Below are 25,780 nucleotides of genomic sequence, written 5' to 3'. Positions count from 1 at the left end.
GCTGTGCATAGGCCGACATCTAGTGGAAGCTGCGGAGTATTACAGTTTGTTTTTCGAAACTCGAAAATGGGCATCGACACAGGCGTGCCAGTAATACTATCCCTAGTGTGACGTCCACTGTACCCAAGATCCCTCACGCGTCTAGGATCCTCAGATTGTATTTTTTCTGACATGAGGAAGCATGAGGAGTAGCGTGAGTACCGATAATCCAAGCAGATAGACAGAAAGGTAAGACTACCAGCAATCATGCGCCTTCTCTCGGAGGGGAAGAAGGGTGGGTCGCATGTGAATCTAAGCAGATACAAGCATCAGAAATACGATTACGGTGAGTAATGTATCCCTTCTGAGGCTTGTGGAATCTGCTTAGATCACATGCTGTGCATAGATTAGCGAGCAGTACCAGAAGAAGGAGGTGGGATGTGAGAAGAGTCATGAGCAAACAGGTGTCTCAGAACCGCTTGTCCCACTTGTGTATCTGTCTTGGAATGAGTGTCAATGCAGTAATGCTGAGTAAAAGTGTGAATAGAGCTCCAAGTAGCTGCTTTGCAAATGGTGTCGAGGGGAACATTTGCAATGAAAACCAGAGTGGCCCCAATGCCTCTAGTAGAGTGGGCTCTTGGCTTAAAAGGCAGAGTTTTTTCAGAAAGAGAGTTACACAGCTGTATACAGTTGATAATCCACTTCGAGATAGCGCCCTTAGAGACGCGATCTCCCTCTCTGCCTGTAGCTACGGAGACAAACAGTTGATCTGTTTTCCTTAGCGGTCTGGTTTTGTTTACATAGTAGAGGACCGCCCTACGCACATCTAGGGTGTGTAGTTTCACCTCAGCCGAGCTTTGCGGGTTCTGGAAGAAAGCCGGAAGCTCGATGGACTGGTTTACATGGAATTTAGATATAAATTTAGGTGAGAACCTCGGGTGTGTGCGTAAAACCAGTTTGTCTTTGTGGATAGTAAAGAAAGGATCCTGCACTGACAGAGCCTGAATTTCACTGACCCTTCTTATAGAGGTAATGGCTACTAAGAAGGCCGTTTTATAAGTCAGGTGTTTGAGACTACTTTTATGCATGGGTTCGAAAGGGGGGCCCATGAGCTTAGCTAGCACCACATTGAGGTCCCATCCTGGCGGTGGGTTCGAAATAGGAGGGTGAAGTCTCTTTACTCCTTCCATGAAGGCTTTAACTACTGGTACTTTCCACCACGATACCTTGTTATGGGATGTGGTGTAAGCCGAGAGGGCTGCCAGGTGTACTTTCAGAGAGTTAAAAACCAAACCTGCGTCCAGCAGGTGGAGCATGTATGTTACAACGTTGGAAGGAGTGCAATCAACTGGGTTGATTTGTTTATTCTGGCACCAAATAACGAATCTCTTCCACTTGTCAAAGTAACAGTGCCTTGTGTTTGGTTTCCTGGATTCTTTTAGGATGTCCATACACCTCTGTGGTAAATTGAGATGCCCAAACTCTATGACTTCAGGAGCCATGCTGCCAGGTTCATTGAGTTGGGTTCCTGGTGCACTGTTTGACCTTGTTGCTGGGACAGTAGGTTGTACCAGGCTGGGAGTTTGATGGGCTCGCACACCGCCATCCTGCGTAGGTGTGGAAACCATGGTTGTCTCACCCACATGGGAGCAACTAGGATGAGCGTCATCGATTCCTTGTTCATCTTGTACACCACCTTCCTGATGAGAGGAGTTGGTGGAAAAGCGTACGCAAACATCCCTGACCAGTTCATCCACAGGGCGTTCCCTTGGGAGTCTGGCTGGGGGAACCTGGATGCAAATCCTGGGCATTGTTTGTTTTCGCTTGTGGCGAATAGGTCTATAGTGGGGAAACCCCACTGAGAGAAGAGATCCTCTACGATATCTCTGTGAAGGACCCATTCGTGTTCTTCTGGGAGGGAGTCTCTGCTTAGGGCATCCGCTAGGGAATTGAGCTCCCCTGGAACATGTTGTGATGACAGGAAGATGTTCCGTCTGAGTGCCCATATCCAGATTTTCTGGGCAAGCTTGGACAGATTTGGCGAACGAGTCCCTCCTTGTTTGTTCAGATAGAACATGGCTGTCGTGCTGTCCGTCCGGATCTGCACCGACAAGTTTAGCAGATGGGGCTCGAACGCCCGAAGCGCTCGGAATACTGCCAGAAGCTCCAGCAGGTTGATGTGGTTCTTGGCTACTGAGTGCGACCAGAGACCCTGAGCTGTGTGGTGGAGATGATGCGCTCCCCACCCAGTCAGGCATGCATCTGTAGTCACCACTGCTTGTACTTCGGGATCGTAAAAGGGTTTTCCCCTTGCGAGATTCTCTCTTGTCCACCAGTGTAAGCTCTGTACGAGTGTTGGCGAAACGACCACTAGATCGTCCCACTGACCACTTGCCTGAGACCACTGTTTCGCCAACCATTCCTGCATGGGACGCATGCGCAGACGCGCGTGGGGGACCAGGTAAATGCATGACGCCATCATGCCCAGTAACCGCATTGCTTTGCGTACCGTTATTTGTTGACCTGACTGATAATGTGGAATCTGCAGTAGTATATTCCGAATTCTCTCTTCCGAAGGGAAGGTCAACCCTTTCTGAGTATCTAGGATTGCTCCTAGGAACTGTTTTGAGGTGCTTGGCACCAGACTTGACTTCTTCTCGTTGATAGAGAAGCCTAATTCGTGGAGGAGGTCGATAGTCCTCTGAATGTTTGACCTGCAAATTCCTGGGGTTTCCCCCGTTATGAGCCAGTCGTCCAGATAAGGGTACACTGGGATTGCCTCCCTGCGTAGGTGTGCAGCTGCCACCGCAAGTATTTTCTGTGGGCTGGGAGCATGGAAATATGAAAATAAGCATCTTTCATATCCAAGGTTGCCATATACTTCACCCTTTTTTAGGAGGGGATTACCTCTTGTAGCGTGGTCATATGGAATTTTTGGGGCTTGACATACTTGTTGGCAGGCCGTAAGTCCAATACTGGGCGCATTGTCAAATCTTTCTTTGGCACAAGGAAGTAAGTTGAATAGATAGCCTTGTTTACCTGGTGTCCTGGGACGAGTTCTATCGCGTCCTTTTCTAGCAGAATGGCGATCTCCTCGAGAAGGATCTTCTGATGTTCTAAGGAGTGTATTCTTTGTCGTGGAGGGTGGTTCCGGGGACGCTGCAGTAATTCTATACAATATCCTGTGGACACTGTTGACAGCACCCATCTGTCTGAGGTGATCCCTTCCCAAGCCTGGGTGAAGTTGGAAATGCGTCCCCCTACTGGGGTTGCGTGAGAAGGGACCCTGAACTGAGCGTCACTGCTTTGGTGGAGGCGTGCCCCCTCCCTTGTTGGGGCTGCCTCTGCCTCTTCCACGACCTCTCTTGTTACCCCTGCCGTACCTTTGGGTAGACTGCTGGTTGTTGTTCCATTGTGTACCCTGTCCTTGGGCATAGTTGCCTCTTTGTGAATTTTGGCCGCGTGGGCGACGAAAATTACTGTTCCCCCTCTGGTTAGGGGGTTTGTTGGTAAGCTGGCCAAGGGATTTGAGAGTCTCGTACTCGTCCTTGGCATTCTTAAGTGCGTCTTCGACCGCTTTCCCAAACAATAGATCGGGTTCCACCGGCTTGTCTATTAATGAAGCCTGGGTTTCTGTTTTGAACCCCGACTGCCGTAACCACGCATGTCTCTTGATAACAGTACCTTCTGCTATCAATCTTCCTGCGTTGTCCGCGGCGTCGAAAGTTGCTTTTAATATGCAACCAGACACGGCTCTCCCTTCTGCCGAGATCCGAGCCAACTGGCCCTTTAACGGTTCAGGAGCAGAGGCTATGAGCGCCTCAACCTCTTCCCATTGATGGCAGTTGTAACTTGCCAACAGGGTGGTGGAGTTTGCGATCCTTGCTTGGTAGGCGGACGTAGAGGCTACCTTCCTGCCAAACCCGTACAGTCTTTTGCTCTCCTTGTCGGGAGGAGCTTCTGACGATAAGGGTGTCCCAGCCCTCTTCCGAGTGTTGGTAACCACTAGGGAGTCTGGTTTAAGATGTCCTCTTATATAAAGAGGGTCAGACTGGGCTGCCCGAAAAAGTTTTTCGACTCTGGGGTTGACGGCTCTGGTGAGGTTAGGATTCACCAGGGATGGATCTATTCTACGTTGGATGGATTTAAGGATAGGGATGGTCTGAGCGACCGGCCTCCTCTCTCCCACCAACTCTTCTGCGAAGTCCCTTTCCTCCTGTACACCGTGGGTGTCGATGTGAAAATCTTCTGCTGGGCGAGCGAGAACTTCATTAAGGAGGGGCTGGTTATCAACTGGCGAGTCGGTAACTGGGGCTTCGCTCTCTACCGGGGAATCTACTCTGTAAATTTCCTGCTCATCTTCTACCTCCTCCAGGTCCTCATCATCCGCATAGTATTCAGTCCCGGTTTGTTCCTCCATAATTGTAAACTCCTGGTCCCCTTCAGGGAAAGGCTGTCCTTGGTATCTGGGGTGTGGAGTAGAGTATGGAGTAGAGTAAGGCTGCACCTCGAAGGGTTCAGGTCTTTCGAACCGGGCCTTTTTACTTAGGGGGATAGGATCAGAGGAGCCTGAGGGTGTGGCCCCTTGAGGGTCATACGAAAGGAAATGTTCTGGGTTTTTGTCATAAAAATCAGCTAAGGAAGACATCCTTGACATGACCCTGTCAATGTCTTCACTGGACCATTCTTTGGAACAGGGTATGACTTTAGTAGGCAACTTAGAGGACTTATCAAGGGTACCCTTGCTGGATGTTGATGTCCCAGTAGATTTATGTGTGTCTGTCTGCTTAGGGTGGAAGGATGGTCTTACAGGAGTGGAAGGCTGTGCTTTCCGCTGTTCCCCCCCCTCCCCGTGCGTGGAAAAATGTTTTCCCTGCCCCTTGGAGGCCCCAGAGACTTTCGATGCCTGGCGTCGAGGGTCGGGAGAGGTATCTTGTTTCGAGCGTGGGGCCTCGCTGGTGTTAACTGCGGCCTCGGTCTCCTGGAGCGCGGCCTGGGGGTGGAAGTCGTCTTCGTCTTCCGACGATCGAACTTCCGTTAATCTAGGGAGCGAGGCACTCTTGGCAAGAGTGGATGATTGCCTTGCGTCATGAGGCGATCTCGATCGAGAGCGCCCAGAGGACACCGAGTCGGACCGTTCTATCTGTGCCTCTTTCCGAGAAATCGACGTCGTCGAGGTTCGGTTGGGCTTAGTGTGTTTAGTGTGTGTAGGGTGTGTAGCGCTTGCGTCGCCGGGGGTCTTCCCCATAGCCACCCTGCCGGACAACCTTCCGAGGTCGGGGACCTGCGCTCGGCAGTCTTTCGACGCCGTAATGCCCTCGCCGTCCGAAAGTACGGCGCCGCTGCCATCGCTGAAGGCGCCCTCCGCTGCCATGGCCGCCTGCCTGGCGTGGTGGGCCCAACGCTTTGTCGAACGGTCCTTAAGTGTCTTTGGCTTAAACCTACTACACGCTCTGCAGTTCGCTTCGGGGTGGTCCCTTGGCAAGCAGAGATTGCACGTGGCGTGCCTGTCGACCCAAGGGTATTTGCGGTTGCACTTGGGGCAGAATTGGAAAGGGGTACCCTCCATACGCACCTTGAGGCAGCGGGCTGGTAAGTGTAGGAAATATATAAGGTGTACCTATATACCAAGAGTGAAGAGTATGTACCACCCCCCACTCTCCCTACTTGCAGGGCCGATGCCAGCGGCCTACTAGGCCCGGGCCGAGGCCACCGGCCTTCCGAGGCCCAGATCCGTCGTGCAGCAGCCGACGGTCGATGTCTTCTCCAGCCGTCGTCGAGGGTCGACGTTGGGGTGGGGAAGGATGTCAATAAATCATTTTAAACTTCAATAATTAGCAAAAGTATGGCTAAGGCCAGGGGACTCCGCAAGATGCTTCCGACCAGTATGGCGGAAAAAAACAATCTGAGGATCCTAGACGCGTGAGGGATCTTGGGTACAGTGGACGTCACACTAGGGATAGTATTACTGGCACGCCTGTGTCGACGCCCATTTTCGAGTTTCGAAAAACAAACTGTAATACTCCGCAGCTTCCACTAGATGTCGGCCTATGCACAGCATGTGATCTAAGCAGATTCCACAAGCCTCAGAAATATATATATTGTTTAAATTATCAAATAAACCTTTAAACTTGCAAAACAGAACTACTTCTTGGCTCAGTGGGGTCAGGGGGATTCCAAGAGAGGGGTGTTATATAGGGGTAGTCATCCAGAACGTATGAACTGGACATAAAGATATATTAATAAGGGTTTCCATTCAGTATCCCAGACTAGGCATTGACTTAGCTGTAGTGTTGAATTGAATCCTCTTACAACCCACATGCCCGGCAAAGGCCATGAGAATTCAATGAGTGCCTAAAAACACTGGATTTAGACCCACGCAAGACTCTGGGGGGAAAGCTCTTCTCATTACAATATGATCAGTTGCATATTTACAAATAACGTTGAAGTGGACAGGGTTTTACTGGGAAGTCAAACATGTTTAACAGGGCCGTTCTTGTTTCCCAAGCGCCCCAGTCCTGCATTTGTTATCGCTTCCTTCCTATAGCCCCACTCGTCGACCAATGCTAATAATCAGGTGAGCCCATGTGTCCAGCTTCTCTTTTCTGTGCAGCCAAGAAATGCTGGGCATGGAACGAAGGCTACCTCACTTTAGAAGAGAACAGTGCACCACCGTTTGCTAGGGTACTTGTGCCCCCTGGGCATGAGAGCTAGTTGCAGGAACAGGGCGAAGACGCTGGTAAAATCAAAGATGCCCAGTAAAAAAGTTTGCCGTGATGTCAATGGCACCATTTTCTACTGAACAGAAGCGCTGGATTGAACTGTGTACGACAGTTATGCCGTAATATTCTTATTCATTATTTAACATGTTTCTTACATATCTCAAGAAAATGTGCAGCACCAAAACCCATTTCTGAAAAACCGAATTCAACCAATCGAAATAGAATCAAAAACAGATAGTGTGTACTTGTATATAATTCAAAGCACCATCTCGCCGTAATGAGATGCATCATCATGCACATTAGCTAGTCACTTTTTTTTCGGTTAACAATACATGCAGCAGAGTATGAAAGTTTGTCCCACTTATGAACAATGAAAAAAAAAAACATGTTTTAAAGATCTAACTGTCCATTGTTTACCGACACGTGTTTCAGCGCATTCGGGATGCATCAATTCTTGCCAGCAAATAACATTTTATGATGCTGGATACCTGCATACTATCTCATTCATGAGTGTTTAATTCGAGGCCAACTGTGAAGCCCTACAGTTCACATTTATGGAGGGCCCCAATCTATGTAAAAAAATAAAATAAAAAATTGCGGAAAACTAATAAGTTTCTCACGTCATATTGTGTGCATATGACATGCATTGTGTTAAAAGGTTCGGTGCCTGTCCGTGACTAAGAAAAACGTGTGCAGAAAAACCATGCTTAAATATGGCAGTGTGACCACTCGTCAAATAAATGCATCTTTCCAGGATTAGCTGCATAAGGACATATTTAAATGCAATCCTTTTTTAGATAGTAAAGTCCCAAAGAGACTGGATCCCAACACCCAGTTTTAATTTGTGTGTAATTAGATGGGTTGTTTCAATGCATACATGGTCTTGTTGGGTGCTTCTGGCTGCAAATATGGTTCTCACTGGATATGGGATGGATTCAAAGCCACATGCGCTCTTTCTAAAAATATTCAGCTTCTTGCAGTTCAATTGGTGAGGGATGATTAAAGTAATGACAAGGTGCTCCATTGCTAAGTGTCATTTTGTTATAACCATGCCCTTCCAATGTGGTAAATTGTGTTTTTTGGGTCAAAATGGCGTTCCATGGTGCTCCTCTGCTGGTGGCCCCCTAAGATAGTCGATGAGTGCTGTATTGTAACACCACCCATACTTCAAACCACATACCACTTGATAGGAAAGGAGGAAATCTATTCTCTCTAGGCAGAGTATAGTGGACCGACTGAAGCAGATCCAGTATTCCTCTGGCCACAGAAGGAGTGAAACCCAGACATATGATAAGATGGGTTATTTATAACGTGCTTAATAACCAGAGGTTTCTAAGCGCGGACCGAGGATCGAACCTGTGTGGCTGTGTCGCCTTGCTTCCAAGGAGAACACACTGCCCCAGAGCTATCCTCCCAAGACAAAGCACAACAAGCCCAGTCATGTTAGATTATGTTATGGCAGGCTAGGTCATTCTAAGGGAGGATACCCTATGCCTGGGCAGAATTTCAGAGCCCACAGTTGGTAGTTAATGTACCAGTACCTCTGATCTAAACGCTCAATGACACCTCAAAGACCATCCACTGCAGTGCCACCCAGGCTTCTATGGCATAATGAAAATGTAGCTGAGCACGCACCATGAACTAGCAAGTGAGTCAGCCACACCACATTGCACACAAAGCACCACCGTGCTGACAGCTTCCAATAAAAATGTGCATGTTGCCTTTAAATCCTACCAAGCTTTGGACAATGTAATACGCACAATATACTTAAAATGCACCATTGGGTTCCAATGTCGCACTAGTTCCCACAAATATTTTGTTAGGAAAGGAAATAAAGCTCAATGCAAGCACGTTTGCCTCAGAATGAAGTGTGGATTTAGTTTCTGCTTGGTTAAGGAAATGCTCCACCAGCACTCAAGCCATGGTATCAGACACAAGTAGTACAGCATAATGGCATTCCATTTCCAAATGAGTAATGAGTTTACACTGTCATGACATAATGGAAGACACCCAATCAGTTGCCAATGCCCAATGCATATTTCAGCACTATTTCCTTAAAACACTGCAAAACCAAATGTAGTGACCCTGTGGGGGCGGTCCAGAGGGCTGACTGGGCAGTCGGCAGATCTAAACCCAGATAACTTATTCTTAATTAATAGGGTATTTATGCACTATTAATGTGACACATCACTGCATTCATCAAGCGTGAAACAACTTCCTAATCGGCTGTCAATATAAAATTATTACCAGGTTACTTACCGTAGTGACCACCTTACTCCTAGTCCATAGTCCTTTCCTCCATACTTATGGGACATCTCTCCGTCCTGTGGGACGGGACCGGAGCACTTTATAAAAAGCATCCAAATTATTTTCAAAATTTGTCCCTCCTCTCTTTCCTGCGCGGGGCCCGGCATGCGGCCGTAACTCCGACCACCTTGGCTCCACCCCGCGCATCGCCCATCAGTCCTTTTCTATCGCAGGGTCAAAGACCGATTAGCAATAACAGAGGAACCTTATTAGAGTGGACGGCGGGCGGGCGTATGGAGGAAAGGGGGCTATGGACTAGGAGTAAGGTGGTCACTACGGTGAGTAACCTGGTAATACTCCTACGTCCCGTCCCCTTTCCTCCATACTTATGGGAGATTCCCAAGCACTCCTTACAGGAAATATGGGTGGATGGAAATACCCCTTACTGAAACAGGTTCTTCAGCACAGCCTGGCCGAACTGAGCGTCAGCTCTAGAGCTCATATGGAGGCAGTAATGCTTACAGAAAGCATATGGGGAGGCCCAAGTAGCCGCTTTAGCGATGGACTCCAAGGAAACGTACTTCTGAAAAGCAACCGCGGCTGCCTTGCCTCGCACCTGGTGTGCATGGATACCTTTAGGAGGTTTCAGCTTTTGGACGGTGAAAGATTCCGTGATACAGGCGGTAATCCATCTGGAAATAGATGCCTTAGACGCCGGCCTGCCCTGAGGGTTACCGAAGGTCAAACAGTTGGGAAGAACTCCAAAGCTCGGAAGTCCTGTCCAGGTAGAACTTAAGAGCTCTTCGGACATCCAGGCAGTGTAGAACCCTTTCCGCCTCCGAGGTAGGATTCAGAAAAAAGACTGGAAAGGAAATCGACTGATTCAGATGAAAATCGGTCACTACCTTTGGTAGGAAAGCTGGGTTCGTCTGAAGGACTACCTTGCCCTTGTGAAAGACAAAGAAAGGATGCTCCACCGACAATGCCTGGAGCTCACTCACTCTCCTCGCTGAAGTAACGGCGACGAGAAAGGACACTTTCCAGGACACGTACTTGAGGTCAACCGTAGCCATTGGCTCAAAGGGTTTATGGCACAGCGCCGTCAGGACTACATTTAGGTCCCAAGGCGGGTGTGGTCTACGAACCGGAGGGTAGATGCGTGTCAAGCCAGCAAAATGTCTCTTCACCACAGGGTTAGTTAAAGAATAAGAACACCGGTCTGTAGAAAGGTAAGCGGAAATCGCCGAGAGATAAGTCCTGCAAGACAGAACATGAACCCCTGACTCTGCTAGAGGGGATACGAAGGACAGCACCGTGTCAATCGTTGCCACCCTCGGGTCCAATTCTTTCTCCAAACACCAATGACAGAACCTGAGCCATTTACTCTTGTATTGGGATCTGGTCAAGAGTTTCTTGGCTGCCTGGATAATGCGCATGTTATCCGCAGACAAACCCAAATGCTCTAGAGACGTGAACTCAGGCACCATGCCGCCAGGTTGAGCGATTGTGGGGAGGGGTGCCACATCTGCTGTTCCCCTTGGTGAAGAAGATCGGGAGTTACTGGTAACCTGATCGGCGGACACACCGACAGGTGTTGGAGTTCTGAGAACCAAAACCTGGCCGGACACCACGGAGCTATCAGTAGAAGAGAACAGTTGACAGAGCTCTTCAACTTCCAAATTGCTCGATGAACTAGAGGAAGAGGCGGGAAGGCGTAAACTCTCATGTTGTGCCATGGAATCTCGAGTGCGTCCCCCAGAGAGGCGACTCCCAGCCCCCCTCTGGAGGCGTACTGAGGAAGCTTCTTGTTTACCGCTGTGGCAAAGAGGTCCATCTCCGGTGTGCCCCAAAGTGAGAAAATCCATGAGAGGATCTCTGCCTTCAACTCCCACTCGTAGCTGACCACTGTCCGCCGGCTGAGGGCATCCGCAGTGACATTCAGCTGGCCCGGGATGTGCACTGCAAGCAGCCAGACCCCATGAAGCACGGTCCACTCCCAAATCTGGATGGACAGGTCCACGAGAGGGGGAGACTTCGTTCCCCCTTGCTTGTTTATGTAATACATTGATACCACATTGTCCGTTCTTAATGGACCACCATGTTGACAATGAGAGGTCTGAACGCCTTGAGCGCCAGAAAAATCGCCAAAAGCTCCAAATGATTTATGTGCAGGTGCTTGTCCTGAGGTGACCAGAGGTCCGAGACCTGAAGATGATCTAACGTCGCAACCCACCCCAAAAGGGAGGAGTCTGTCGTGATCGTCAGCATGGGGTCTGGGTCCTGGAACCCCGCGCCCACTGACAGGTTGCTGAGATATGACCACCAGTCCAGGTCCACTCTCATGGAATCCGGAATTATCCGCTTGGAATCCGGGTCCACAGCCTGACGCCACGAACTCCGAAGAGCCATGTGGGTCCGTCTCATTTTGAGAAGAGCAAGCGGAAGAGCCAGTACACACGAGGCCATGAGGCCCAGAAGCCTCTGGAACCACCAGGCCGACATGCTCTCCGACTGCGCAAACATCTGACACGTGGCCAACAGATCCGCCATTCTGTCCCCGGTCAGATACACTCGGCAGTCGATCGTGTTCCAACGAAAACCCAGGAAAGTCAGGTCCTGTGAGACCATCATGAAGGATTTCCGCCAGTTCACCGACAGCCCAAGATGGAACAGGAGCTGAAGGAGAGACTGGAGGTTGCCCGCTGATGCACAAGGGCTGCGTAGGAGCCAGTCGTCCAAATAGGGATACACATGGATACCCTGGAGACGAAGATAGGCCGCAAACACCAACATCTTCGTGAAGATACGCGGTGCCGAACTGAGGCCAAAAGGAAGCACCCAAAACTGGAAGTGCTCCTCTCCCAAAGAGATGCAGAGGTATCTGTGTGGATTCCAAATCAGGATATGCATGTACGCATCCTGAAGATCCACCACGCTGAGCCAATCGCCCATCTGCAAAGAGGAGCGAATCTGGCCGGGCGTGATCATCTTGAATTTCTCTTGGGGTTGGAAAAGATTGAACTGGGAAAGGTTTAGGGTGGTGCGCAGGCCAGCCTGGTTGGGTTTGGGCACCGTAAACAGCCGGGAGTAGAAGCCCTCCCCTCGCTCCCCAAGGGGAACGGGTTCCACAGCTCTGAGGTGCAGAAGTTTCTGAACCTCGGCCTTGAGGGAAGGTGAGCCCGACAGCTGAAAAGGAGGGTTGAGGGGTGGGGTAGGGGGTAAAGGTAAGCGGAAGCCCGCTCGAGCGACTGACAAGACCCATCTGTCTTCTGTGTTCTGTGATGGCCTGCCACGCCTCCCAATGAGACTCAATGAGTCCTCCCACCGGGGTCTCGTGCGAACGCGGAAAACCCTCATTTGGCAGGTTTATCGGTGGCGGTGCCACCTGAACCTGATGGAGGCTGAGGAGCGGGAGAAAAACTGCATACGCTGTTGTCTACAGCGGTTATTCCCCGCAGGAGTATCCACTCTGCGAGATTTGCGGTCGAGGAAGCCCCTAAAACCAGAGGAAGGTCGACCTCGCGACAACGGCCTTTGAGACTTGAAGGGAGCTTTAACCAGAACAGACAATGATTTAGCCGTCTGAGTGCTAGCTTTGGTTTTGGTGAGCTCTACATCAGTAGAAGAGTGAAAAAGCTCCTTACCATCAAATGGAAGGTCCAGAACCTTGTTTTGCACCTCCTTCGAGAACTTAGTGGCATGCAACCATGCCTGCCGCGAGGTATCAACCCCAAGCATCAGACCCCGAGCCAAGGTCTCTACGTGATGAGCCGCAGCCTCCAGGAGATCCTGGGCCAAGACCCTGGCATCAGAAAGGCCTCCTCTGAAATCCTCCAACTTCTCGACCGGAATGTGCTCCTCAAACTCCGACAGACCTCTCCACATCCGCATGTTAGCTCCCGCCAAAATCGATACTGCATTGGCCTGCCTGAGCTGTAAGGCCGAATTGGCAAAGATTTTCCTCACTAGGGAGTCCAGGAGCTTGTCCTCCTTTCCAAAGACCTGAGTAGCCGTCGCGGAGGAGGATGCTGCAGGCCTGGATTGCAACGTAGCCACAGCCACCACTGTGGAGGAGGGAGGCGGACAAGACGACAAGGCCACTTCTTCCGAAGAATGCAGCTTGTACCTCGCATCAATCTTTTTATTGACAAAAAGTCCCGAGTGTGGCTTTTACCAAACTCTTCGGACTTCGGACAGAACGTCCTTCTGCAAGAACAGGCCGTACGCTCCAAAGGAGACAAGGTGAACGCCCCCAGAAAGCACGCCCTCCTGCAGAGCAGGTGCCTCGGGCACCGGAACATCTAAGAAACTCATGTCCAGCACCCGGTCATGGAAAGCTCCGATAGAGCGGGGAAGGTCCTCGTTGTCCTGATCGCCTTGAGGGTCATCTGACAGGTCAGGATCCTGCTGAGCCATGTCAGGCACTGCCTTGTCCACTGGGAACAATGGTGGCACAGGTGTAAGCGCAGGGGGAGGCACCACGGGCAAGGGAGGCGCCGGCGGGACCACCGGCGAAACGGGTGGAGCCGGAGGCGCGGGTAGACATATCTCCTTGAAAAGCCCTTTGAAATATTCCCTCATGGGGTCGGTGCGCATAAGCGCTTGAAATTTACCGAAAAAGGCGTCCTCCGGAGATTGTTTCGGAACCTGAGGAGGCCCCTCATGAGGTGGACAAATCCAGGGACGTAACAGGGAAGGGTGCCACACCGGCCCCTCCACCGACAAATCCACATAAATCAAGGGAGCCGCCCCCGCGGGCAACGAAACATTGTGCGGAAAAGGCATCCGGGCGTTCCAATCATAAACCGGCCAGTAAGGATGCGCACAAGGGACCTTAGGTTCACCCGAAGGACCGAACCCTACACCAGGGGCCGATAGCGTAGTTGTAGGGGTAGTACCTAAAATGGCTGCCGTGGAGGGAACGGCCGCCATTTTGTCCTCATCTGAGGGGAACTGCGGCACGTGAGGAAGTGAGGCAGGGGTCCCCGTCGATGGGTCAGGGGTCTTAATTTTAGCCTTAACGTAAGGAACCTCGGCAGAGCCGGTACTATGAGACCTGGAATGTTTCTCCGACATACCAACCGCCAACAGAGCCTTCGAAGGAAGGGCATCAGCACTGCTGGTAAAAGAAGAAACTTTCTTCTTTGCCTCCTCAACAGACTTGGTGTCACCACAAGAGCGGGAACGGTGAGCAACCACTTTCACCGACAGGGCCTTGACCAGCCCCTCAGAACTGTTGGTATCCTTAGCCTCTGTACGAGGGACCTCGGACCTAGGCCCGGTAGAAGCCTTATCGGCACGGGCCTCGAACATCCATTCGGTAACCTCAAGCCCAGCCAAGACCTCGGGGTGCAACCCGTTTGTCTTTGAGGGAAGCCGAAAGAGCGGCCTCAGAGCAAGCTCCGGTACCCCACGACTCAGTAGAACTGGGTCTACAAACAGCCCCCACAGGAGGGGTCTCGGAGCGTACTCCGGTGGACACAGGCCCCTTACGGAGACCCCCGGAGGAAACTCGGGTAGAATTATTAGGCCCGACAGGCACCTCAGGGCGAACCCCAGTAACAGAGCGATCAACACCCCTCCCGGCTCGAGAGGAACCCGGAAAGGTATCCCCCGGCCGGGGTGCTCTGAAAAGTAAAGAACTTACCGGGCGTTTTTTCTTCTCGTCGATGAACGCCTGAAAATGCAAAGGAGGAGTTCGTCCGAACACCTCCTCCCACCGCTCCAACCTACGTTGAAGTGCCCGGACCGAAAGGAAGTCACAGTAAAAACAGGAGTCCCAACGGTGTTCCGGACCCAAAAATCTAAACAAAGGATGGGGATCCGCCTTCGCAAAGCGACAGTGGCACGATGAACAGTCTGGAAAATCTAGTTTAAAAGACAGACAGACTAGTAAACAAACGCTAGCGAGAGGGAAAGAGGGAAAAAGGGAAGAAAGTCTTCCGGGGATGCAAGAGCGTCCGGCCACGATTGTGCGTAGAAATGGACTGATGTGTGATGCGGTGCCAAGGTGGGCAGGGTTACGGCCACGTGCCAGGCCCCGCGCAGGAAATAGGAGGAGGGACACATTTTGAAAAACATTTGGATGCTTTTTACGAAGTGCTCCGGTCCCGTCCCACAGGACGGAGAGATGTCCCATAAGTATGGAGGAAAGGGGACGGGACGTAGGATTATTTACAAATTCACATACACAGCATTACCTCCCCTGGTCGATTACATTTTATTTTATTAATAAAACAGCTCAGGAAAAGCAAATCAAAAACATGCCATATAAAATTATTAAAATATAAAATGAAAAGCAATAAGAGTGCCAGATAAAAATACACTCACCCATTGGCCAGTTGTCATATACAAACTTCGCAATGTCTGCTGCCGAATCATTGGGAGAAAATAAAAACTCTTTTGTCTTCCCACTTACTAAGATGAGACGTAGATTAATCTGCAATAAAAAAACATGGTTTCAATTTTTATTTGTGCAATAAAAAAATGTTAAAACCTCTTTTCAGAACATCAGCCATTTACAGAGAGCCGAATGTGTGCACCAATATGTGGAATACGTAGCAACCTTTATAAAATCCCACAGTACCCTAACCCAAATGTGCAGAATACGATGTGCATCTTGTGTACCAACACCACCCTTTCATGCATTTGTCCATCTGTGCCAGGTCCTGCGTCTGTCGATGTTTCGGAGGGGTAGCCACCCCCTCTCATCATTTCTACATTTTGGGCAAAGAATTGAGTGATACGATTAAAGAAATTGTATATGAACATGGAAGACATACATAGACTACTCTTACGTTTGAAAAGGGGAGGCTATTTTGAAGACATCCGGCGAGTGTAGATTATAGGTGCAGCTTTTACATATAAAATGGACTCTGCTATCTTGTATAGAAACGGAGGAACTGATCTGTGACCGATCCAACTGAGTGACTGAGAGCAAGGTTTTGAATGTAGACCGATGTTTGAGAGTTGGGAGTTATCCAAGAGTAGGGTTCCGACTGAAATGGAAATCTGTAGGTTTACCCAACATTGTATATTGCTCCAAGGCCATACAACTGAAAAACTGCCAGCTTATTGGCGAGTGTTTGTGCGTGTGGGGTCGTTGACTGGGACCCCGTAGAATACAGGTAGCCTTTCAAAAAGTATGAAATATAAGTGAAAGGATTTAGTTGCAAATGGCCAAGTCAGTAATTTTTAACACAACTCAAACTGAGTTGTGGACATTAGCAGGTACACTGGCCATATGAGTGTAAAAAGGAAGGCAGGTAAGGTTATGAAGTAGATGAAGTGGAGGCCATATGTGAAAGGGACTGCGAGTACCGGACAAGCCCAGATCAGGAAAGAGGCGCAGAAATTCTCCCACACCCCAGCTAGGGAGATTATGCAAACCCAACGCCTCACTTCGAGACAGAAATGCCAATTTACCAATCCACTAACAATTTCCCCCTCTGCATACACCTCTCAAACTCCAAACCAAACTACCACAAACCTACAGCACAACAAACCGCACAAACTTCACTACATTGCAACAACAAAACAAAACACACAGACTCACATAACAGTACACAACTACCGGCCGCAAACACCCCAGGCCCAGCCAACGGACCCACAGGGCTGAGGCCGCCAGCAGCACATCACTGCTCTCTTGCACTTTTCCAGCTTCCTCCCACTAACTCGCCCTCACTTTTTCCCCCTTTTCAGAGCCGCCAGAGCACCAGGGGACCACTCCTGTGGTGATAATGTTAAAGGACATTTGTACCGTGCACAACAACTGTAATTGGAGCCCTAGCCAAATTGCACCCCTTTCTTGCCAAATTATAAAACATCCATACATGAAGCAGTTAAACTAGAGCACCACAGGCTGTTGTGACAGTTAACACAAAACCAGCTTTCAATATAAGATTAACACTTTTATACTTTTTTTTTAAAGCCTCAGTTGACTCCCTTGCCCATGTGGACATTTTAAATTAAAAAAGGAGAAGTGAGACAACAGGGCTCCAGCTCAAAAAAATTGACTTGCAGCTTTGCTTTTAATGAGCTTTCAACTCCCCCTTTGGAGTTAAGTGGCCCAACTGGATAAGTAGTACTGGTTGACATCTCTGAAAGCATTGCATATAGTTTCATGCTGTTCAGCCAGCTAGGACGACATTTCAGCCTCAGTAGGGCCAGGCTTCTTCCTCTCGTTCATAAAGGGTTGCTACAGACGACACAAAACAAAACCAAGTAAACATGCTTCGGGCTTCCTTTTAGGTCTACAACCATTTCTGGCGGTTTATCTTTTTCGGATTGTGTACGGCCCAATACGAACACCCACATATGTTAATTCAGTTACCCGAATCGCCATCTCGGCTACTTCTGTACAAATCGGGGTGCTTGGTCTACACAGCACAAACCAGCATTCCCAAAGTCAGCAGTTTTGTCTTCTGTGTAGACATAGCCTAGGCATTAGGCACAGCCAGAAGGGTAATTCCTGGCCATAAAATAGCAACAGCTGTAAAATAGTTTGAGTACCTGGGCATATGTCAGCGTTAGACAAAAGCATTAGATCAAGAAACAGATGCTGGGCAACTTTTACAAATCAAGTGGGTCATGGCGCACTTTTAGACATATTTAGCTATTAACTCCGAGAAGGCTGCTTGCAAATAAGACGGTCAACCCTATAAAGCACACCGTTTGATGGGTGTGCATGATAAACCTACCTCAGAGATCCCAGGAGGATGTGCTTTAGGTGTGTAGGGGGGTACATAGTGGGTGCGAATGGCCATAGGGATTAGCAAGACCATGGGAGGTCAATGGGTCGCTAAGGAGCCAAACACCAACAAGCTGGGCCCCACTCAAATCCCTGCTCGGAACTACAATTCAATCCTTTCGACTTGCAGGTGGTGATAGCCAATGCTAAAAAACAGGCAAGTGTCCAATGAATGCTATCTATGCTATCTTACTGCACACTTGGAGTCAATGTACACGTTTTGCTTTGAAACCGTGGGGATATTGCCACATTTCACTGCACATCCTATGCCATGTTGTGAGCGAAACAGCCACAGAGTCTGCAATAGGATCAAGCAGGGAAAACGTGAGCGGAGATGCATTCTTTTTTTTTTTTTAGGCGAAATTGTCTGAATGCTTTCAAAAAGCATATTCAAAGTTTCACGAATTTAATTAATCTTTAGTAAAAAAAATGTGGATTGCGTTCCACCCACATTTCGGTTCTATGTTCGTTGAGCATGAACATATTTTGTGGCAGCTGCAATGGGGTCTCAATGATTTATGCCCGTTTTATATTACATTCCGTGAGGGGGGCTAGGCAATGTGGTAACACCAAACTCAAAATCTCCAATAAAATATATGCAGGCGAATGATGTAGGCCCTATCCTCAGTAAGATTTTAGAAAAGGTTAGCCCTTGTTCTGTGTGCTTGAAACAGATCGAGCAGGTTTTGGTAAAATGTTGAAGGAGAACGTTTGGCAATCGAGATCCAGTTTGCTGTCCATTCAAGCCTAACAGTTCTTACTTCGGGTTTGTCTCAACTGGTTATTAGCAATCAAACCAAATCGAGTGAATGCAGCAGGTCATAACTGTTCAGCTCTACCACACTTATATAAGGTGATATGTCCAATATGATTAACATGAGATGATCGGGAAAAAAATACCCAATGAGAAATTACCACTTTTGGTTGATTTCTTTTTCAATACCGGAGGTGGGGCGGGTGAGGGGGAGACAACCGCCCCCACACACCTATTCCCTTACCCCACTCCATCTATATATTAATACAAATGAACACAAATCCCGAACAAATGCGATCAAAAAAATATGGTGATCTCATTAGGTAATGTTGCATTTGATTATTTCTGCAGATATCTGTCCAATGAGGGAGCGTTACTACACGCTCGTTAATCCTAAACTTATTATTTCTGGTAGGCCACGAAGTCCAAAGAAGAATCGCTGGTTAAAAATTCTGGAATAGTTGTCCAATTGTTAATTCAAATGTAATCTTCTATTCCAATTGTCAGAGCTAGCTCCTCAGATCAGGAGTCCAAGAGTCACAATTACCCGAGCCATTGTACTATGAAAAATGTAGGCATTCACCTTTTCAACAGCACTAAAAGGTCAGGATGAAACTTGAGCATGCACATTGTCCTCTACAAGGTACCCGAAGAAACCATTTAAACATTCCAAGCAGCCCTACACAATAGCATAGCTGCGACCAAGGGTGGGGTTGCATATTACACATATGCTACCAGGGTATTTATTTTGCGATTGCAAAAATGCGGTTGTCACAATGTCAATCAGCAAACACATGTTTCACTGGGAATCCAACGGAAAAAGCAGTCGAGAAAAAAAACCTTTGGCACTAGGTTGGACTTGAAAAACAGAAGCGTTATGAATAGAAAATCTATGCATTGATTGTAAGCACTGTCAATTGCTCTGGACAGCACTTCAATACTGTGACACATCCTTGCAGACCACTTTTCTACCTGTGGTCCTAAAGATGTGACAACACAGCTCTTTCTGCTAAGACTAAAAGGATAGCAATTGGCAAAAAAGTGGCATGAACGTGTACATCAAATACATCCAACTCCACATACAATGTCATGCAATTGCGTATTCAAATTCAATAAAGGAAGTTTACTTCAATCAAAAACTGAGTTATTATGAAAAACCCTACCGCAGGAAACAGCATCCTTAAAAATTTGTGATGGACGTTTGGCTATGGAATATAGCACAAGCCTCACAAGGGATGGAGCCCTTACTATCAGTAGGTGAAGAACTGGCCAGACATGCAGGGGAATGCTAGAAGATGGAGTACGAAATGCAAGTATGGCCACTGTCCTTGGGTCACACAGCTCAGTCACTCCTTATCAGGGGTGCATGAGGTGCTCCTTAGAGTTATGCGTTTTCACATCTTAAAATCCGCACAAACGAGGACGATTGGTTGTAACTGATAATGGGAGTACTCATTTTCCAGATTTAAGGAAGCTTTTTTCTGCTCAGCACTTTGGTTTGGAGACCAGCAATTTTGGGCTAGCTTGGCCTGGCATGGCTATTTTAGAAGCCCTTGACTGAAGGCCTTCGATCTATCTTGGATGGGAAACTATTCCAATAATTGATTAGAGGAAAACCAAGCATTTGCTACTAGCCAAACTCGTTTTCTATTTTGCAGCTTTAAAAAAATGAGCTCTTGCATTTTTTATTTCATTAGATCATTCTCGACTTGCAGAACTAGCCCTCTAATCATGTAGCGTTATGGAGCATCATATGAGAATCCTCAAATCTTTCGGCACAGGGGACAGTGGAGGGTTAGTAGCTAGGAACAGATGCTCGTAGGCCACACACTACGACCCAGCGATACATGGTATACCAAGATAGAAATCGCTTTGCAAAATAAACCAAAAGGTCAGTCTAGGTTTATGGTAGTAGACTGCTATACGGTTGGGTAACCAAGTGCAGAGAGAGCGAGAACGGGCGAGGGAGGGAAATGAAAACACTTACCGAGTAGTCAGTGGGATTCAATTCCAGAGACAATGTGGCACTTGGTTCCACACTTCCGCTCCAGGAAGATTGTCTAGAAACTATAGGGGGTCCATCACTTCCAGCGAGTATGATCCTGGTTCTAGTACACAAGCAGTAGCAGTGTCAGTGTCTTGGTCAACAGCATGGTCACCCCCACTTGGGTAGGGAGCAGAGTTTCCCCCTTTCTTGGATACTGCCACCTTCACCTCTATGGTAGAGGACTTTGGAAAGGACTGTATCCCACCAGATTTCCTGGCGAATCCTTCATGTCTTGAAGTCCAAAGATGATCGCATTAACCAGGTCATAACCAAGCCTGGCTTATAGTTGCAGTTTAACGTGCCACTAGGCCGATTAGGCACACAATTACATCTCAAATGAGAGGTGAAGCAATTAAAAGGCCAATTCTGCCTGATGGAACCTTGAATTCCAGTAGCTGTCAGGAATGCACATTTGCCCTTTGACCCTGCTGACACTGCAGGGCAGGTACTGAGATGTCAGATAACTGCTACAGTAAAGGTACATTTATTTATAAAACGCCCAGACCGGGGGTAATGCGGTGTTGGTACAGATAATTGGGATGTGTAAATATGCTGTTGGCATGGAACACTATGCAAGGGAGTGTGTGATTAGCAGACTTCTTCAGAAACAGAATTACCAGCTTCATTTAATTACTAAAAATCATAAATGTCCAGGCTATTCTGCCCTTAGCAGATGGTATTCCGTCACTGAAAGCTACTTCGTAATGTGTCACAATCAACTGTAGGTGGGTATTCAGTCGTTTAGAGCACACACATTTCCTGTACCTCTGACGGGACTGCCCCAACATGAGTCCGGGATGGATTCGGCTACAACTGCAAGTTCATCAAACGGGAACATGGCGCACGTATACTGCAATAGGACTTTGGTCAAACAAATGAACCATAGTTGGCTGCTTTATGGGCATCAAGCCACAAAAAACCTGCGCGCCCCAAAACGTGGATGTGACTCAAAGTGCACAAATAGGTGGAAGCCTGGTCATGAAATAGAAAACATAAGTACACCAACATCAAATAAGCATATCTTAACAGCTCACCACGTTCAATCTGAAAGACAAGTATTACTTTAAGAAAAACACAACTTTGTACATCTTTGTCCAAGTCTCATGGCTGAATTAGAAACAAGCCTCAGGCCCCTATCAAGGCTATACATTGACAATTGATTCCAGTTGCAGTTACATTTCTAAAGTAAAATGTCAGAGAGACATCCTTGCACAATTTATTTTAAAATGACCTTTAGGCAGAGCGACGGGTTAGTGAAACCCCTAGCCGTGTCCAGCGTGCATTCACCAACAGTATTCCCCCTAGGCGCAGCAACAGTCTGGTTTGGCCAATTTAGTATCTAGTGATGAAATGGCTTTCGATTCCCGTCAGAAGCTCCCTGTGAAATGTAGCAAGGACACTTTCCCCGAAATTACCATACCTAGACTGGATTTGTCACCTCCACAGATTACAGACCGCCCACCCTGGCACCCACTTACCTTCCTTTTCTCTATCCAGTGCAGAAGTCACCTGTCCCTCACATCGCCAAGAGTTGACAGTAGACAACCACATCGCAGGAAAGAAAAGTGAGGAGTAGTTTCAGAGTGCCCCAAGGAAGAGTGGGCTGGCTATTGTCTAGGACACCCAAGTGAGGGCTACCCATAGACTGCTTTGTATACTCTGCGTCTTAACTAGATAAAATTGAGTATGAAGGAGTCCTGAAGCAATGTACTACTTACCATGTGTAACGGTTATAAAATGTTAATATTTTTCTGATCGAGTAAAGGACCTTTTCTTGCAACATACTGTGCTTAGGATTCTGATCATTCAGGATGGACTCGAGTCTACAAGAAGCTTACCAATTCTTAGACTTCGTATGTTGCAACAGACCACCCACTTAGGATCTCTTAACACATTGGGCCTCATTACACGGACGGCGGTAAGGGTTAACGGTCACCGTTAATGGCAACGGTGACCGTTAACCCTTACCGCCGTACTACGAGGTCCCTTTGCGGGTTGGAGGAACTAACGCCTGCTTCTTGCAGGCGTTAAGTACCAACCCGCTAAGGGACCTCGGAGCTAATTACGGCACCGCAAAATTGCGGTGCCGTAATTAGCGCCTTCCCCATTCCCATAGAGCCCTATGGGGCTGAAATGGGAATGGGGAAGGGCAATGGCGGAAAGGGGATTTACCGCCCCTCCAACCTTGGAATGGGGCGGTAAATCCCCTTTCCGCCAAGGCGGTGCCGGTAATTTACCGGCATGGTCCAGGGTGCTAATAGCACCCTGGATTACCGCCTTCCGTGTAATGAGGCCCATTATGTTGAGCACATTACCAGAACAACATAAGAAAATGCAGCAAAGTGAGATTTTTTTTTATGCCGTCAAAATAAAATGTACAAGCATCGACAGAAGGTTTACAATTTCTACTTTGATTGGAAAAAATATGTACTCTGATTAGATCTAAAGTGTAGATGAACAAAAGCAAAGTGATATGTTAGAGCAAGACATGCAAGTCAATGTACAAGTACACTGTCAGAGTTTGAGACCGCTAGCGTTGCCAAATCTAAGTGAAGATTTCACTCGGGAGGGTGGGGGGTTAAAGGGGGGGGAGGGGAGGCTCAGTGAAAAAAGAGGTATATATGGGCAAGTCTGCATGGGCCTCAGAGGTGTATGTATGGTCCTGCAGGGCGAAGAAAGTAGGTATTTGCTGAGGAGCATGGACGTTTATGTTTGGGATGGTGGGTGTACAAGTGTATGGGTGGATATTTGACGATGTGTGTAGCAATAAGGCATCTAACATTAGGGAGAGCACCTACAGTTTCCCCTATCAAAAGGGGAAGTTGAAATAGAAAACAGGCCACGCATACTAAAGGGGAAGGGAGGCTTTTAAATGTAGACATCAAACCATCTGCATACACCAGCCAGCCCAGATGAGGATCACACCCCAATTTTTTTTAAATGTGTACACCTTTAATTTTGACTAGTAGGTGGTGTGCCACCCACTTACCGAAACAATTATTTTTATTTAAAGTACAGCCAGGCCTTTAGTTACTTATCCATTCATTGACTGCCATGGCGATGCTAATACCAATGGCCATTTAACCCACTTCCTGTTGCTCCCCACCCAAAACACAATATGCTGGATTTTCTTTGAGCTAGGTTGATGAAGTTTCACCATCAAACCTGGTGCTTAAAGTGTTTTTTAAAGCAGTCTGAGAGTTAAGAACTTCATTGGAGCTGTAAACCTCCTACTGGTCTAGGAAATGGGTCTTAACCAGGCACGCCTTCAGCCACTCGATTAATAAGCATTTTGTGCGTCCTTCACTGTAGTCCTGTTAAAAGAAGCCTTGGCAAAGCCAACAGTTTTGACTTGTGTATAGATATTAAGCATTTGACAGGCACTCCTTATATGCCCACGGACTTGCACCATTTTGCAGCTACCATTGATGGCCAGTGCCTAGCAAATAAGTTTCACATACCTACACAAAAAACAAAACTCTAGGCATTGCCAATGCTGGTTCCTTTTGGCCCGTGCTCCCATGCCATTTTCCTTACTGGGTGCATCAGGATTTGCCTTTCTTCCTTATGGTTTCTTGGGCACGGATCTAATCCTGCAAGTGCTCTGTGTACGTTCTGAATCTCAAACCATGGCAGTTTTGCTGTTAACTTCTGTTACTGCCAGTGGCAATAAATGGCGTGAATGGTAACAGGTGGGGTTAGAATACAGGCCAAACAATAGCCCCTTTTTAGATTTCTTTTTACCACCATTTCAAATATGCACGTACATCATGTTAGCAAGGAGAGAGGGTCTTCCCACCCCCCCAGGCGATACCGAATGAGAAAAACACCAGAGGGCCCATGCAGGGAGTAGAGTGGAGGGGGGGTTCATGTAGAGAAATACACAGCTGTGCCATAGCGTGTAGTAAACCGATGCGAAAGTAGATGCCATCTTAGAAATTAGCAGCCATGTTGGAACTTTGGCCCAAGTGGGGCGAACAGTGTTCCAGGCTATAACAGCAGACCCCTAGCATGAGAGCAAACACCACCCCCACCCTGACCAGGTCTCAGAGTCCATGAGATTCTCCATTGGTCTGCAGAAATTAAAGGTCCTTGCTGCCTGGGAGGAATGCGTCCAGCAAGGTCATGAGAAGGGAGCAGCGCTCATCTTGGCGGTACCATCTTACAAAACAGATAGCAAGGCCCTCCTGCCCTAATTGATCCCTGCACGGGAAATACAGCTTGGCAGCACTTTCATCCTGAGACCCCTGCATGCCACAGGACAATCCAAACGCAGACCAGACCATAAAACCTTTACCTCCCCAATGCAACCCCCCGATCAGAATTTCTCCATAACCCAGCTGCGCTTCAGCAGAACCAACAAAATGGCTGCGATGGCTGCACTGTTTTGCCAAGCGCCATTGGGTAAGATGGAACAGGAAGCACCCAGAGAAAGGCTACTAGAGTGTGTTCTTGTTTGTCTTAAAGAAATGGAGTGAAAAAGCAGCACTGCTTTTGTGCAAGCCCGAAATTCCCATTGAAAAAGGGAATATGTCACCTCTAAAATGATGCCGCCCTGATGCTATTTTTCCCTGTTTTCAACAAACTGTTTTTATCAAAAAAAGCCCCCGTCACGCCCAGCCATATTTACACTGTGCTCCATCAGAAAAGAGCATTATTCTTGAATGACAGGCTGTGCCAGCCAAACCTGAGAAAATCAACAAAAGCTTTCCTTTAGCTACACAGGAAACACTTAAATTGTGCTACAAAATGTCAAAAATCACTGCTTGAAAAGAAAATCAGAGCTTTCTGTGCACTTGTCAATTCCAGGAGACCTTTGACTTGTACGATTTACACCAGACACTTCAAAGGAAATCTGTGACAACCTGCAGTGAGGGGGTAGCCTTGGAAAAACATGCCATACATGGAGAACAATACTGACATTTCTTTCCAAAAACTATTTATTAATAGAAATGTTAAAGACTTATCTCTGCAGCAGGACTTTGCAAAAATGTGAAAATGTCACAGTTTAAATGCGATTTTGTGGTTTATAATAAGACATTGTAGCATTCACTGACCACTTGAATAGAAATGGCAGAGATTTGGGTATTTCAAGGAAAGTATCCATGATGCCATTGCAAATTTTAACGCAGATATGCCTACAAATCTATACACATTTGTAAAGTTATAGAATTTTAAGTCATATTATTATCCCTGAAAAGCGCAAATAACTGGTAGAAGGGCGAAACAAGGTCCCACAATCGCGAGAATTGGACTGCTATGCTTTACATACAATATGTAAT

General features: G+C 47.8%; 1 protein-coding gene across 1 annotated transcript in view; it reads right to left on the bottom strand.

Annotated features, from left to right (window-relative positions):
* The window catches only part of UBL3 (ubiquitin like 3), a 693,461-nt gene that overhangs the window by 340,852 nt on the left and 326,829 nt on the right, over positions 1-25,780 (bottom strand). The window contains exon 2 of the mRNA XM_069640754.1: positions 15,279-15,387. Within this exon, the coding sequence (XP_069496855.1) occupies positions 15,279-15,387 (109 nt within the window). The remainder of the gene's footprint in view (positions 1-15,278; positions 15,388-25,780) is intronic.

The sequence above is a fragment of the Ambystoma mexicanum genome, chromosome 7q, assembly GCF_040938575.1.
Source record: "Ambystoma mexicanum isolate Mex_15411 chromosome 7q, UKY_AmexF1_1, whole genome shotgun sequence".
In the NCBI taxonomy this organism is placed as follows: domain Eukaryota; kingdom Metazoa; phylum Chordata; class Amphibia; order Caudata; family Ambystomatidae; genus Ambystoma; species Ambystoma mexicanum.
The sequence above is the reverse complement of the archived record's forward strand: the minus strand, read 5'-3'. Positions and strand labels throughout refer to the sequence as shown.